The sequence below is a fragment of the Lissotriton helveticus genome, chromosome 6 (assembly GCF_964261635.1).
Source record: "Lissotriton helveticus chromosome 6, aLisHel1.1, whole genome shotgun sequence".
Taxonomy (NCBI): Eukaryota; Metazoa; Chordata; class Amphibia; order Caudata; family Salamandridae; genus Lissotriton; species Lissotriton helveticus.
The window spans coordinates 1875196604-1875210032 of record NC_136067.1 but is presented as its reverse complement, the minus strand read 5'-3'; the positions used below and the strand labels follow the sequence as shown (position 1 = coordinate 1875210032).

Sequence of the window (13429 nt, the reverse complement as noted above, 5' to 3'; positions counted from 1 at the left end):
ATTCGGCTGTGATGGGGATTCTAGTGAGGTTCTTTTCTGCAATGCCTCTGGAGTTGAGTCTGGTGGCTCTGTGTGTGTTGATTGGAATAAATTGTATTCGGGAGTCAGACTGGGGGCTAACTGGAATTTTCGTGCTCTGAGGTGGGTAGGGTAGCTCATAGGAGCGTAGGAGGTCCCCTAAATCCAAGTCAGATAGAAAGTTTACACCCCTGATAGGGCGGAATATGGCATTAGGGTGTGGAACTGTGCTCCAGCGTGGAGAACCATGAGCTTGGGAGTTTGACGGAGGACGTTGGAAGCGACTATAGTACTTAGGGCGTGGGGACGTGCTGTATTCCTGTTTAATGCAAGTGGAGTTGGTTTGTTTTAAAATAAGATCGTGGAGGGTTCAGATGTCTGATTTGACTTGATGAAGGGTTGATGATATCGGGTCATGTTTGGGGTCAGGCGTGATAGTTTCGTTATTGGAAGGGTGGGCCGAGGGAGTAGACTGAGTAGACGTTTCTTTAGATACGGCTGTGGCAAGAGCAGCGGGGGTATGGGTGGGGCGGATGGTCCCATGGGAGGAGCTGAGAGTAAGGGAGCAGGGGTAGGGGGAGATATGGGGAGCAGGGTGAGAGGTTTGGGTGGTGTTAATGCTGGGATCCGAGGGGGTATAGGAGGTGCTGTTAAGCTGCAGGGAGGTGTTGGGAGTAAAGGTGAGGGGGGAAGGTGAGATATGAAGAGCAGGGTGAGTGGTTTGTGGGGTGTCTTTGCTGGGATCCGGGCGGGGGGGAGGGGAAGGGTGGAGCTGTTAAGCTGAGGGGAGGTGCTGGGACTGAGGGACATGGGGAGGGAGGGGGTGAAAGTGCTGGGTGAGGGGGGATGGTGAGTGAGTTGGTAATGTTATGGCGTGAGGTGTTTGTATGGTGGAATGTGATGTTGCGTGGGTAGTTGTTGAGGTCTAGAGATGAAGTCGGGGCGGATGGGGTCATCTGGGAATTATGACTAACTTCGGGAGCCTGCTGGGAGTTGTAGATATCAGAGTGACTGGGAGGGGAGGGGGAGTGTGTTAGAGTGACTCTCTCCTTGATGAGAGGAAAAATGTGATCGATCAGGTTGAGGTTGTGGTTGTTGGATTGGATTAGGATGATACCGTCTCATTGCTTTCTGACCTGCTTGATGGAAATGCCTGTACAGCACCGAGGCTCATAAAAAGCTGTTCCAAAAGATCCTGTGCTTAGAATAGGCCTGCTAAGGGACCTAGTGCACATGCCCGTCCACCTGTTTGTTTTTGTTCCTTCATATTGGCAAAATGCAACACTGTTCCTAATGCGCCATATATTCCGTTGCATATTTTTAAGCAAAGATTTGTCACCTTTTGAATATCCTTGGACTCCAGACTGGATCCAGAAATGTTCTCAGCACTGCTCTTGCACCCTACTAAGTGGCACCCTGCAGCTTCGCTTTTAGCCACATATTCACTCCACCCTGCGCCGGTCCATAACTTTCTTTGCACCCTACAAACACTGATCCAGAGCTCTGCTCCTTTTTTGGCAGTTTGACATTTCAAACTGAATTTCAGTGTGCAAGAGAACAATGCCTCCACCTCAAACTATAGGGTAAAAACCATGCTGTAACTGTTGTAAACAGTTGTTTGTGTTGGGCCCACATAATGTGTGCCTCTGGTGTTGGGGCTCAGAGCACAATTCAAATGCATGAGCCCTGTACCCCTACAGTGTCTAAGCCAATTGTAAGTGCAGTAATGCCATTAAGAGTATATGCTGCTGGGAGTTTGCCATTACTAACTCCACAGTAACATAATGACTTTACTGAAAACTGGAAAGTTTGCTATCAAACTTCTCAGCACATTAAACCCACACTGATGCCAGTGTAGGATTTAATGAAAAGTGCACACAGAGGGCATCTTGGAGATGCCCCCTGAAAAACAACCTCCAGGCAGAGTGGCTGCTCGCCAGCTGCCACCACCAGAACTGTTGCTGGGCCCCTAGGTCGAGAGCCTGCTACTCTGGGAGGGGTCTGAAACAATGCACATCCTGGGATGAGGTGCCAAATCTCCTCCCCCGGGATGTGCAGGGTCCACGAAGGGGAAGCTTCAAAGGCTTGCCACCTTCGCTGCTTCTAACAACTGGCCCCCAACGGTTCTGACCCCCCACTATGTGCGGGAGAATCGACGGGAAAACCAAGTGAGGAATGGAGGTGTGCCCATCTTTGCCAACCCCACCCCTCAGATGGGGGAGGTGGGGTGAAGCACACTCTCAGTCCCCGCCATCTTGCAGATGGGGGGACCCAGCCAACCAGAGTGAGGCATATGCCCCTCTCCACCTGGAGGGTGGCATAATTGGGGGTGTACCACCCCAAGGAAGGGACCCATTGGTCCCAACCTTTACTTGCCTGTAACGCCCCTAAATATAGTATTTAGGGGCCCCCTGAACCTTGCCTCCTCAGACAAGAAGCGACCAAGAAGAAAAGAAGGAGGACCGAAGAAGCTGTGCTACAGCTAAGAGGAGAACGTCCACTGACTTGGCCCGAGCCCTACCGGCCTGTCCCCACCTCGAACCTGCAAAAGCGAACTCCTGGTGTGTCCTGCAGCCAGCAGCCTCAAGAACTGGAAGGACCTGACCTGCCCTGCCTTCCAAGCCAAAGACGTTGTCTCCTGTGAGCACCGGATTTGCTCAACCACAGACTCTGGCCAAATTCGCAAGTCTGCACCAGACGCCTACAGCCCGAGTTCGAGTGGCCCAACACCACGAGGAGGTCTCCCCGGCGATCCTGAACTGAGATCTGGTGATTTCTGACCTGCCGCGAATCTCCAAGCGAAGCCTGTAGCCTCTTTCTGGAGAATCCCCTGACCGCGACCGGAGCTGGTAAGGAAAACCCGACGCCTAAAGACACCCCTGCACCGAACGTCCCATGGCCTTGGGTGGCCTAACCGACTGTGTCCCAGCATCCTCAAGCATCCTCAAGCATCCCAACTTACCTCTCTAATCGGTGGTCCGCTCCAGAAGAACTTCGTCCTGAGCCTTCAGTCTTTGTTGTAACTTGAGAATCCCCATTGAAATCAACAGGGCACCCTACGCCAAAACAGCACCCTGCAACCAGCCACCGCTGCGGGTGTACCTTGGGTGCTAACTCTGATCCCCTATGCCCTGAGCCTAACACCAGGAGCTTTGCTCCCACAACCATGTGGCCTGCTCATGAGCAGCCACCAACCGGAGGCCACCTATCCCCCTTTGGATAGCATTAGGCCTCAGCACTCTGCACCCAGCTGCCCTACTGCTGTGCAGGGTCTTCCATGAGTGCAGCCTTGACCCTGGGGGAACCCCGGTTCTAATTCCAGAATACCAGCTCCCACAAACTTGTACTTCAAACCCATAACAGTTACTTTTGTTGCAGTACAAGACAGGAGTCAACACAAAATATTTTTCAAAGAAAAACGCACCATGCAATCTTATGGAGGGAAAAAGCAGTGTTAAGTTTGCAGGTAAATAAACTGTTTTGGTAACTGAGTTCTGGGGGGTAGAACCAAGGTTCCACAAGGTTCAGGTTAGCACTGCAGGTACATCACCAGCTGCACTAGGCGGCGGGTGCAGAGTGCACGGTGCCAAGGTTAGCCAATAGGGCTAAGGGGCGACTCGGTTGGTGGTCGCTCACGGCGGGCCACTTGGTTTTGGAAGACTAGATCCTAGGGTTAAGGTTAGGGCAAATGGGGTCCCAAGTTAGCACCAGCGCTACTCCACCAGTGGCACAGGCGCTGCCGGGTGCAGGGAGCTTAGACACTGTCCGGAGCCCAATACCATCCTATGGGGGTTGTTGTCTTTGGATTTCGGCTGCAGGCTCGGCTCGTTCCAGGAAAGCTTCTGGGAGTAACCAAAAGCTGGGCAGGTAAGTAGGGATATGCCCCTCGACGTCAGGACACTTCAGGCTCGGGTCACCAGGGCGCAGGGTCGGAGACTGAAGGGGTGCTTTTCAACATCGGGAATCCGCTTACCGATCTGGTCTGAGGGGGTGGGGTGATGGAATGTCGTGAAGAAGCTGCAGGCGTCGACACGGAAGCTGAAGGAAGCCGGTAGGGCTGGGGCCAATCAGTTGGGCCTGGAGTCTTCATTTCTGCAACCTCTTCAGGATTCCAATATTCTTAGGTCATCAAAGAACTAAATTCTGAGCACAGGACTGCCCCCTAAATATTGTACTTAGGGGTGTTTTAGGGGTCTTGAGGTGGTAGCCAATGAGCTACTGACCCTATGGTGACTACACACTTAGTGTGCTCTCTCCATGTGGGGGGTGGGCACAATCCCTGATCCTAATTGGGGGTGTGCCTGCCATCTGCAGGATGGCGGACACCGAAGAGTGGGCTGCACTTCGGCTCCCCCACCTGAGGGGTAGGGTTGGCGGAGGTGAGCACACCTTCTGGGCGGTCCTAGTTTTTTCTGCCTGTCTTCCCGCCGAAACCACGGTTGGCGTGTCCAGGTAGGAGTTGGAAGGATCATGGTGAGAGAAGTATGCCTGAGTTTCCGAACCAGAAATGGAAAGGGACGGTGTTTTGGAAAGGCGTAGGCAAATATCCCTGACCAACTCATCTATAGTGCGTTGCCTTGGATAGTGGGTGTGGGTACCTGGAGGCGAAGTCTGGGCATTTTGCATTTTCGACTGTGGCTAACAGGTGAATTTGTGGAATCTCCCACTTCTGAAAGTAAAGGAGGAGGACTTGTGGGTGAGTTCCCACTCGTGGGTCTGTTGATACGTCCTGCTGAGCAGGTCTGCGAGAATGTTGTCCATCCCCGACAGATATTCCGCCAACATGTCAATGGGATGGTGAAGAGCCCAGTACCATGTTGTCTGAGCGAGGTGTGAAATCTGAGAGGACTGTGTCCCCGCCCACCCCACCCCCCCTCGCCCCTCAGTTTTTGTAGATAGTACATAGCTGTCATATTGTCCATCTGGACTAGGACAACCTTGCGGAACAGATGAGGAAGGAAAGCTTTTAGTGCTTGGAAGACATCCTAATCTTCCAAGTAGTTGACGGGTAGAGATTGAAGCCTGGCGTCCCACATACCTTGAATTATTAAGTCTTGGAGCTGCGCTCCCTAACCCATCTCTGAAGCATCTGCTTAGAATGATGTGTGGCACAGGGTCTCAGAAAGGTTTCCCTTTCAATATATTGCTAGAGCTCTACCACTGCAGAGAATGGTGAGTGTGGGGAGGGGGGGGGGGGGGGGGGTGACCCTGTGATTGAGGCCACTGGCGAGACAGACACAGCTGTAGTGGGCACATGTGTAGAATTGCATGAGGAACTATGGCAATAGAAGACACCATCATTCCTAGTAGACGTGTGAAAGTCCTAACTTTGAGTGTTTTGTTTGGCTTGAATTGAGGTAGAATTGTTTGAAAAGTTTGTATTTGAGCAGGATCGGGACAAGTTAAACCCAACTGTGTTGATGATTGCTCTTAAGTATGGTTGAAGTTGAAGAGATTGAAGGTGAGATTTAGGGACACTGATTGTGAACCCCGAACTGTGGAGCAGATCCCCTATCAACTGGATCTGTTGTTGAAATTATTGATGGGTGGTGGCCTTGATGAGCCAGTCGTCTAGGTATGGGAATACATGAATGTTTTGTCGTCTTAGATATGCTCTGACTACTGCTAAGCACTTTGTATAAACCTGAGGTGTGGTAGTGACCCTGTAGGAAAGTGCCCTCTCTGCATTGTTGCCCCCTTTCTTTCTACCAGATCCCTGATGCAATTTGACGGAATGTGCCATGAGTCCCTGCCAATCAGGCTCCCAGGGCCTGTATTCTTTCCCTAGCCTGTACCATTGTTTCCACAACTGGCAGAACTCTGGCCTTCCTGTAAGTCCCTTGTAAAGGGTAACTAAGGTACCAAGGGCACGGTAGCTAGGGAGAGGCCTCTGAGGGCAGCAGCATGTATTCTGCCACCCTCAGAGACCACAAACACGCATCCCTGCCACTACAGCCTGCATGTTGTGCGGTAGCTAAAAGTAAAGAGTCAACATGGCACACATCCCTGTGTGTATAAACAAGATGAATACACTTTTTAGAATGGAAAGGTTTCCCTACGATGGTTGGGATCACCAAGATTGTTTAAAATACCCCTCACACACCACCAGGCCCCTCGGTGTCATGCTTCATCATCGGGGACTTCGCAGAGTGAGTGATATTGCACATGATTGGCTGTCAAAAAAGGAAGCCGAATTCCTCATGCAGAAGTCACCCAGGACGCCATACTTCTACTGTATCCCAAAAATACACAAGAACCTTGACAACCCCCCAGGGAGACCCATCGTCTCTGGCATTGGGTCTATCCTAGAACCGCTCTCAAGATTTGCGGATGCCTTCCTCCGCCCCTTAGTACAAACCACAGACACCTACCTTAAGGACACCAAGGCAGTCTTGCAACTATTGAAAGACCTCGGCTTCGATCCAGAAAACCAATTGTTGCGGAGTCTGGACGTGGAAAGCCTCTATACGAGCCTTCCCCACGACGAAACACTAGCTATAATTGAGGAGGTCCTAAACAGTAGCAATTGGAAGTACCAGACACCAAGAGGAGTAGTGCTCGAGTGTATCGCACTGGCCCTCACCAAAAACGTTTTTGAATTCAACACCACCATCTACCTCCAAAGCCACGGCACCAGCATGGGAGCACCTTCGCTCCAAGCCTGGCCGGGCTTTATGTCCACCACATGGAGACGAATAAAATCCTCCACACCAGCAACCCCTACAGACAGCACATACTCACCTGGAAAAGGTATATCGATGATGTGCTAGTCATCTGGCAAGGGGACCATTTATCCGTAACACAATTCATGGAGTGGCTCAATGTCCAAAACCATTATCTAAAGTTTACCCACTCGGTATCTGACACCCTGGTCTTCTTAGACCTTAATATCTACCACAAAGAAGGCAATTTGGAAACAATGACCCATTTCAAGCCCACGGCAAGGAACTGCTTACTCAGATATGACAGCTTCCATCCCCGTCATCTACGGACAAACTTACCATACGGACAATTCCTCCGCTTGAGAAGAAACTAAACTGATGTGGCATGCTATAAATCCCAAGGTTTAGACCTCAAAACAAAACTACAAAAAATACGCTATCCAGACAAAATCATCAATGCGGCCATGAAAAGGGCTAGGAATAACAATAGAGAGGCCCTATTGGAAAACCGGGTACAGCCTAGCGTAAAACAAAGAAGACCCATTTTTGTGACAACGTAGAACTCACATTCCAATGAAGTGTCCAAAACGTAAACAAACATTGGCGCCCAAAACCAGAACAACCGCTACCACTTGCCCAACATGGTATTCAAGGACACTACCCCTGTGGCAACTGTGGTAGCTGCCATTTAACTAAAAAGAGTAAACAATTGAAATTCAGTAATGGCACAAAATGGGACCAACGCAAACTAACGAATTGCAACAGTAAAAATGTAGTCTACATGATTACCTGCCCTTGCGGTCTAGAGTACATGGGTAGGACTACCAGACCAGTTAAGGTGCGACTTAACGAACATAAAAGCAACATTCGGTGTAAGAAAAGCACCACCAAAATGGCTTCGCATTTTCTAGAAACACAACATTGTGTCAACGACATCGCTTGGACAGTAATTGAGCAATTGCCCTCAGAGCAGGGACTTTTTGAAAAAGAGCAACGTTGGGTGTTCTGCCTGGGAACCCACATTAGAGGGCTGAATGACGATATCCCGTGGGGACAACTCACGCAATCCTTTTTTAAAATCTATTAACTGTCCTGGGCCTGACCAGTTAGGAACCACCCCTACAAATAATAAGACCAACTATGAATCCCCAAGATAAGAGAAGATATATGATAATGCACTTTCTCAAGGTCTCTCATCCCTTTTTATAGAAATATGCTAATTACGTCCCATGCCAGTGGACACAACCCGCAGCGCATGCATATGTAGCTGCAATGAATTACTTGGCATATATATACTATGTACAAACCCCAACATGAACATAGACATCCGCCACAACAAGTGGGCATTGTTTGCTTAATTACATTCTGTTTAAAAGGTCTGAGGATTCCTGGGGGCAATACATCATGCAGACACGTTAACGAACAAAGTAACGCGCATGCGCGAGCGACCAACCAGGACTTGTGCGCAGAAGCACATACGGCTAGGAACACCGTAAGACCTAAGATTAGCAGTCCCGTAATCACGCAGGCGCGTTGCAGAGCCAAACAACGCCCATGCACGAAGCATCTAGGACGCATGCGCAGAGGCGCAACACGGCCGAGAACACCGGAATACCCAAGTAAGGAAACATCCGATTACCTAATTGCCAATTACACACTTAATGGGCAGCCACGGGCAGTATAAATAACGAGACCTGACCCACATATGGCGCACTCTCCACGGAGCCGCGTATGGGGCAGTCAGGAGGCATTCACTCGCAGACCTCGTGAGTATACTTACCAACATAATCGAACCACCATCCTTACGACAATGTAAGTACTGTAGAAACCATTGACTTTGCATTGTTTATAGGTAGCGAATCAGCACGAGCGACCCCTACGTTATCCAAGGCTCATGAAGCAACAGATTCAACAAAAAACAGTATGTTTCTTTTACCCCAAGGGTACCTCTCACTGTACTAACCAAGCATTCTTGTCCCCCTTACTACACAAGATGGCAACTTACTGAGCCACCAGCCTCACGTCTAAATGTGTGCTAGTTTTTAGAGTGTGTGCTTTATGTTGAGTGTTTGTGTGTCTTGTCTGTATTTTTTTCACAATAGGCACGATTTCACCAATAGTATGACAATTTGTCTAGAGATCTGAGCCGCACTTTTTTTACCCACAGGTCATTTTATCCTCTGGATGCTAAGGAGTGGACCACCACAAAATATTTTTTGTCCCCTTCCTTTACAGGTCAGCTATTAAGCGACAAAATCTGTAGGTACATCGCATAACCTGCACTATATCTCACTTTTTGTAAATAACACTTTTTAAAAAAGTAGAGAAACATGAGTAAGGTGGGGATTTGTGTACCCCAGTCCTGAAGGAGTTCCGACTCCGAAACATGTTGACACACACACACAGGAGGTGATGCACATTGTTCTGCATATTAGGCCTCCGTTCCTTTCACCCTTTTAACAGCGCCAGCCCGGGGGCCCATTAAAGTTTTTTGTATCCACCCCACGAGCCAGGTACTTTTTTTAAATATCACTCACCGATAACCCCACCACTCACACACATATAATAATAAAAACCCTCACTAAAAACTCTCACACACACCACACATAGTTGTTTATAAGTGCTCCCACGCAGTCGTAGGTCGTAGCACGCCGCATCCCGTAGAGGGGTGCGAAGACCCCGATGATGAAGCATGACACCAAGGGGCCTGTTGGTGTGTGAGGGGTATTTTAAACAATCTTGGTGATCCCAACCATCGTAGGGAAACCTTTCCATTCTAAAAAGTGGATTCATCTTGTTTATACATACTTACCTAGGGAGAACGAATCCACTTCGAATATCTCTCTCCCCCTCTTGTTATTGACACATCCCTGTGTGCCATGCCTGCCCGGCACTGCAGGAGACCTATGTAAATCACACTTAAGAGAGTGCCCTATACCTCATGTGAGGACTTATCTGCATGAGGAGACAGACCCTTATAATATTGAAGGCCATTCTTAGATATTATAGGTGCCCAGTAAAGCCATCCAGAGTATATGGTCTGGAAACTGGTCATTACGAGTTTCCTAGCACCATAATGGCTTTACTGAATCCTGGAATGTTTGGTATCAAACAACTCTAAATATTAAACCTGCACTGATTACAGTGTCAGATTTATTATTCCATGCACTCAGGGGTCCCTTCTGGAGGGGTCCCCTGAACCAAACCAACCACTGGCAGTTTCCCGACTGGTGAACACCAGCCTGCCACCACAAGAAACGTTTCTGAACCCCTGGGGTGGAAGCCTTTGCTGCCTGGGCCCAGAAACAAAGCCTTTCTTGGGTAGAGGTGTTCACACCTCCCCCGGAGCAGGAAGAGCCATCTGTGGCAGGGGAGATTCAAAGCTCTTGCCCCCTCTGCAACACGACCCTCAGCCTCTCCTGCTATCAAAGACAAATCGGAAATCCAGACCCCAAAATGCGCAACCTAGCGATCTAGCTCTTGAAGTCATGTAGTTTGGATACTTAAACTCACCCCCTGAATGTATAGACATTCTTAGGCAAGCACTCAGACCCACGACTAGAGCCTGTTATGATGCAAAATGGAAACTTTTTGTTTCTTACTGCCAACCTGAACAAATGAATCCTATGAAGGCCACAGTGCAGTACATTATTTGCTATTTGCTTCATTTACAAAAGTCCAATTTAGCACACACTTCTATTACATACCATCTTGCTGCAATAGCTGCTTTTCTCCAAATAGCATCTATCCCTCTTCAATATATCAGTGATTGAAGTGTTCATGGAAGGACTCAAGAATTCCACCTCATATTCCTCCTGGACCCTCTAGGAACCTTAATATTGTACTTACCAGACTCCCTTTGTGCCTCTTCACTAATGCCCCCTTCAATTTCTATCATGGAAAGTAGCATTTTTAGTTTCCATTACCTCACTCTGGCATCTTGGTGAGCTTCGGGCATTAACATTAGAAGACCCTAATTTCAAATACATAAAGATAAACTGGTTCTCCATATGAATCCTAAATTCCTATCTAAAGTAGCCTTTCACTTTTATCTCAACCAATACATAGAGCTTTCAGTTTATTTTCGCTAACACTGATTCTGTAGTGATGAGAGCTCGTCCTACTTTAGATGTAAAAAGAGGACTCACGTTGTTAATAGAATTAAAACCTTCAGGAAAACAAAACAACTATTTGTAGCCTTTTCTCCACCTCATAAAGGTAAACCTATATCCAAATCCGGCATAGCCAGATGGACAGTTAAATGCATTCAAACCTGCTACATTAAAGCCAAAAGACCTTTCCAGAGCACATTCCACTCATAAAAAGGGAGCAACTATGGCTTTTTTTTAGGAAATATTCCCATAGTTGACATTTTTTTTAAACCTTTATTGACATTTCAACCAAATACAGGTATGGGCCTACAACCCCTGGGGCTGGCCGCTAAGCAGTTAGATTATCAGAGAGCAATTTGTAATCACATGCAGCACCTCGGGGAGCAGAATCGCCATGCTAGCGTACTCTTGGTCACTGAACAGCAGAATTAGAAAAACAGGATGGAAAAGGTTTTCATTTTATAGTATAGGATGGAAGGATCAGGTGCCAAACAATTTCCCAGCATCGAAAAATGGCAGGCAGAATAGTAAACGTGTAAACAGTAATCGGTCAAATCCATGGCGCTGGAACAGGCGGTTCAGGATGTGAGGGAATATTACGGTCAATTCGCGCCTGCTAGTCACCTGCCCTAAGACCCAGAGAACACCACGAAAATTGAGGCACAGAAGAAAAAGCAGTGATTGATACCAAAGGAAACCCACTGCACTGACCCAGAAAAAGGAAAAAGACAAAGAAAAATAAGAGAAGAGAAAAAAAAAGCCATAGAAACAAAACACCCCGGGGCACCAGCGGTGCTAGTGCCGGGCCTCCGGGCCGGGGCCCCTCGCGACGCAGCACCGCGCGCCACCCGTCACCTCACCTCAGGTACAGCACCAGGCAGCAGATGGTTGCAAAGTAGTCCAGAGAAATTTTCAAAAGTTCCAAGGACCGGACCCAACCACTCTCCTCAGTCCGTTGTTGTTCACTTTGGATCCGGGTAGACCAGCAATCGAGTCCCCGGCTTCCAGTCTGGGTTAGGCCTCAAAACATTTTCGATGTTACTTCACCCAAGAACATCAGAAAAATTCCGTGGTCACACCATCGGGGTGCCGACTAGTTCACCCACACGAATCCGGGGCAGGAGATCAGGATATTCGACAGGATAAGCGAGCGTAGGACGGAGGTCAGTGGAGCCGGGAGACTATGCAGCCATCTTGGTCGGTGTCGTAGCTCCTGCCCCATAGTTGACGTTTTTAAAGCAGCTACATGGTCTATACCACACATATTTACTAAACACTATTGTGTGGATGTTTTAGCACGCCAACAACCCAGTGTAGGTCAGGCAAAGATATGTACCCTTTTCAGACTACTGCAACTCCCGCACGTTAGCCACCACTTCTATGGAGGGACTCCTTTACAGTCAATGCGGAGCATGATGCTTTACACTCAATGCGGAGCATGTGTATCTACAGCCACACATGCCATTGAACGGGTTATGTTACTTCCCTAGTAAGCATCTGTTCATGGCATGTAGTGCTGTAGATTCACATGTGCCCCCCCTCCCCGGACGCCTGTGGCCGATGCAGTTACATTTCACACCTCTGTGATATATTTACATTTAGCATGGACATCTTTATTATAACTCTCCCTACACTCCTTTCTCACCCACCTGTCGGGAAAAGACTCTAGCAAAGGAGTCCATGCCCATGCGCAATATCACAGAGAGGTGGAGTCACTCTACCTCATGACTTGAAAGACTTCTTCGAAGAAAAACAGTTTGCACAGCTTCGAACCCAACACAAGATGACATGAGTATGCAGAGCATGTTAATCTACATCACTACATGCCACAAACAGATGCTTACAGGGTAAGTACATAATCCTTTTCATCCTGATGGTGACTTGACCTGTTTTTTCTTTCCTTCATCCATTGATCTTAAACGCCTTTATTCCCCCTGCCCCCCGATCTCCGTTCTCCCTCTCGTTCCCAAGTCCCATTCTGGTCTATCTTGTTGCCAACCCAGCAAAGTCTTTAATTTGCATGTGTATGCACAATATAAATATTTAATGCCATGTGTATGACGCATTATGCAACTCTCGTTTTCACAGGTGATCACAAAATCAGAATTAATTGAGTATTATGACGTCAGTGGCTGCTATATTCTACGCCCGTGGGCTTTTGCAATCTGGGAATCCATCAAGAATTTCTTTGACGAAGAAATCAAAAAGCTTGGGGTGGAAAACTGCTACTTCCCAATGTTTGTGTCGCAGGCTGCACTGGAGAAAGAAAAGAGTCACATTGCTGATTTTGCTCCAGAGGTAAGGCTGAAGCCATGCAGTGGTTTTACACAGCTGTTAGTGCGATATGTTTGTAAAATAGTAGCTTGACTTAAATATGTCTTATGTTTTTACATATTTAGCTGTACACAAGTGTGGTCCACATTAAGGAAATAGGTTACACCATGCCCATGCAGAGTCCGAAATCCCAGCTATATATACCAAATACAGTCTAATGCAGGTCTCTATAATCTGCTAAGAGTCAAACCATCCATATATCACATTGTTCCTGGATAAACCTGGTACAATATTCCATGTCCCACAGAACATACTTTAAACTATAACAAAGCAATTTAAACATTGCATCAAAGTAATCAATGA

The 13429-nt window shown here is 48.0% G+C and overlaps 1 protein-coding gene across 4 annotated transcripts in view; it reads left to right on the top strand.

Moving 5' to 3' along the window:
* EPRS1 (glutamyl-prolyl-tRNA synthetase 1) overlaps positions 1-13429 on the top strand; it is a 961840-nt gene that overhangs the window by 807810 nt on the left and 140601 nt on the right. For all 4 annotated transcript variants that reach the window (XM_078649796.1, XM_078649798.1, XM_078649799.1 and 1 more), the window contains one exon: positions 12881-13090. In XM_078649796.1, the coding sequence (XP_078505922.1) occupies positions 12881-13090 (210 nt within the window). The remainder of the gene's footprint in view (positions 1-12880; positions 13091-13429) is intronic.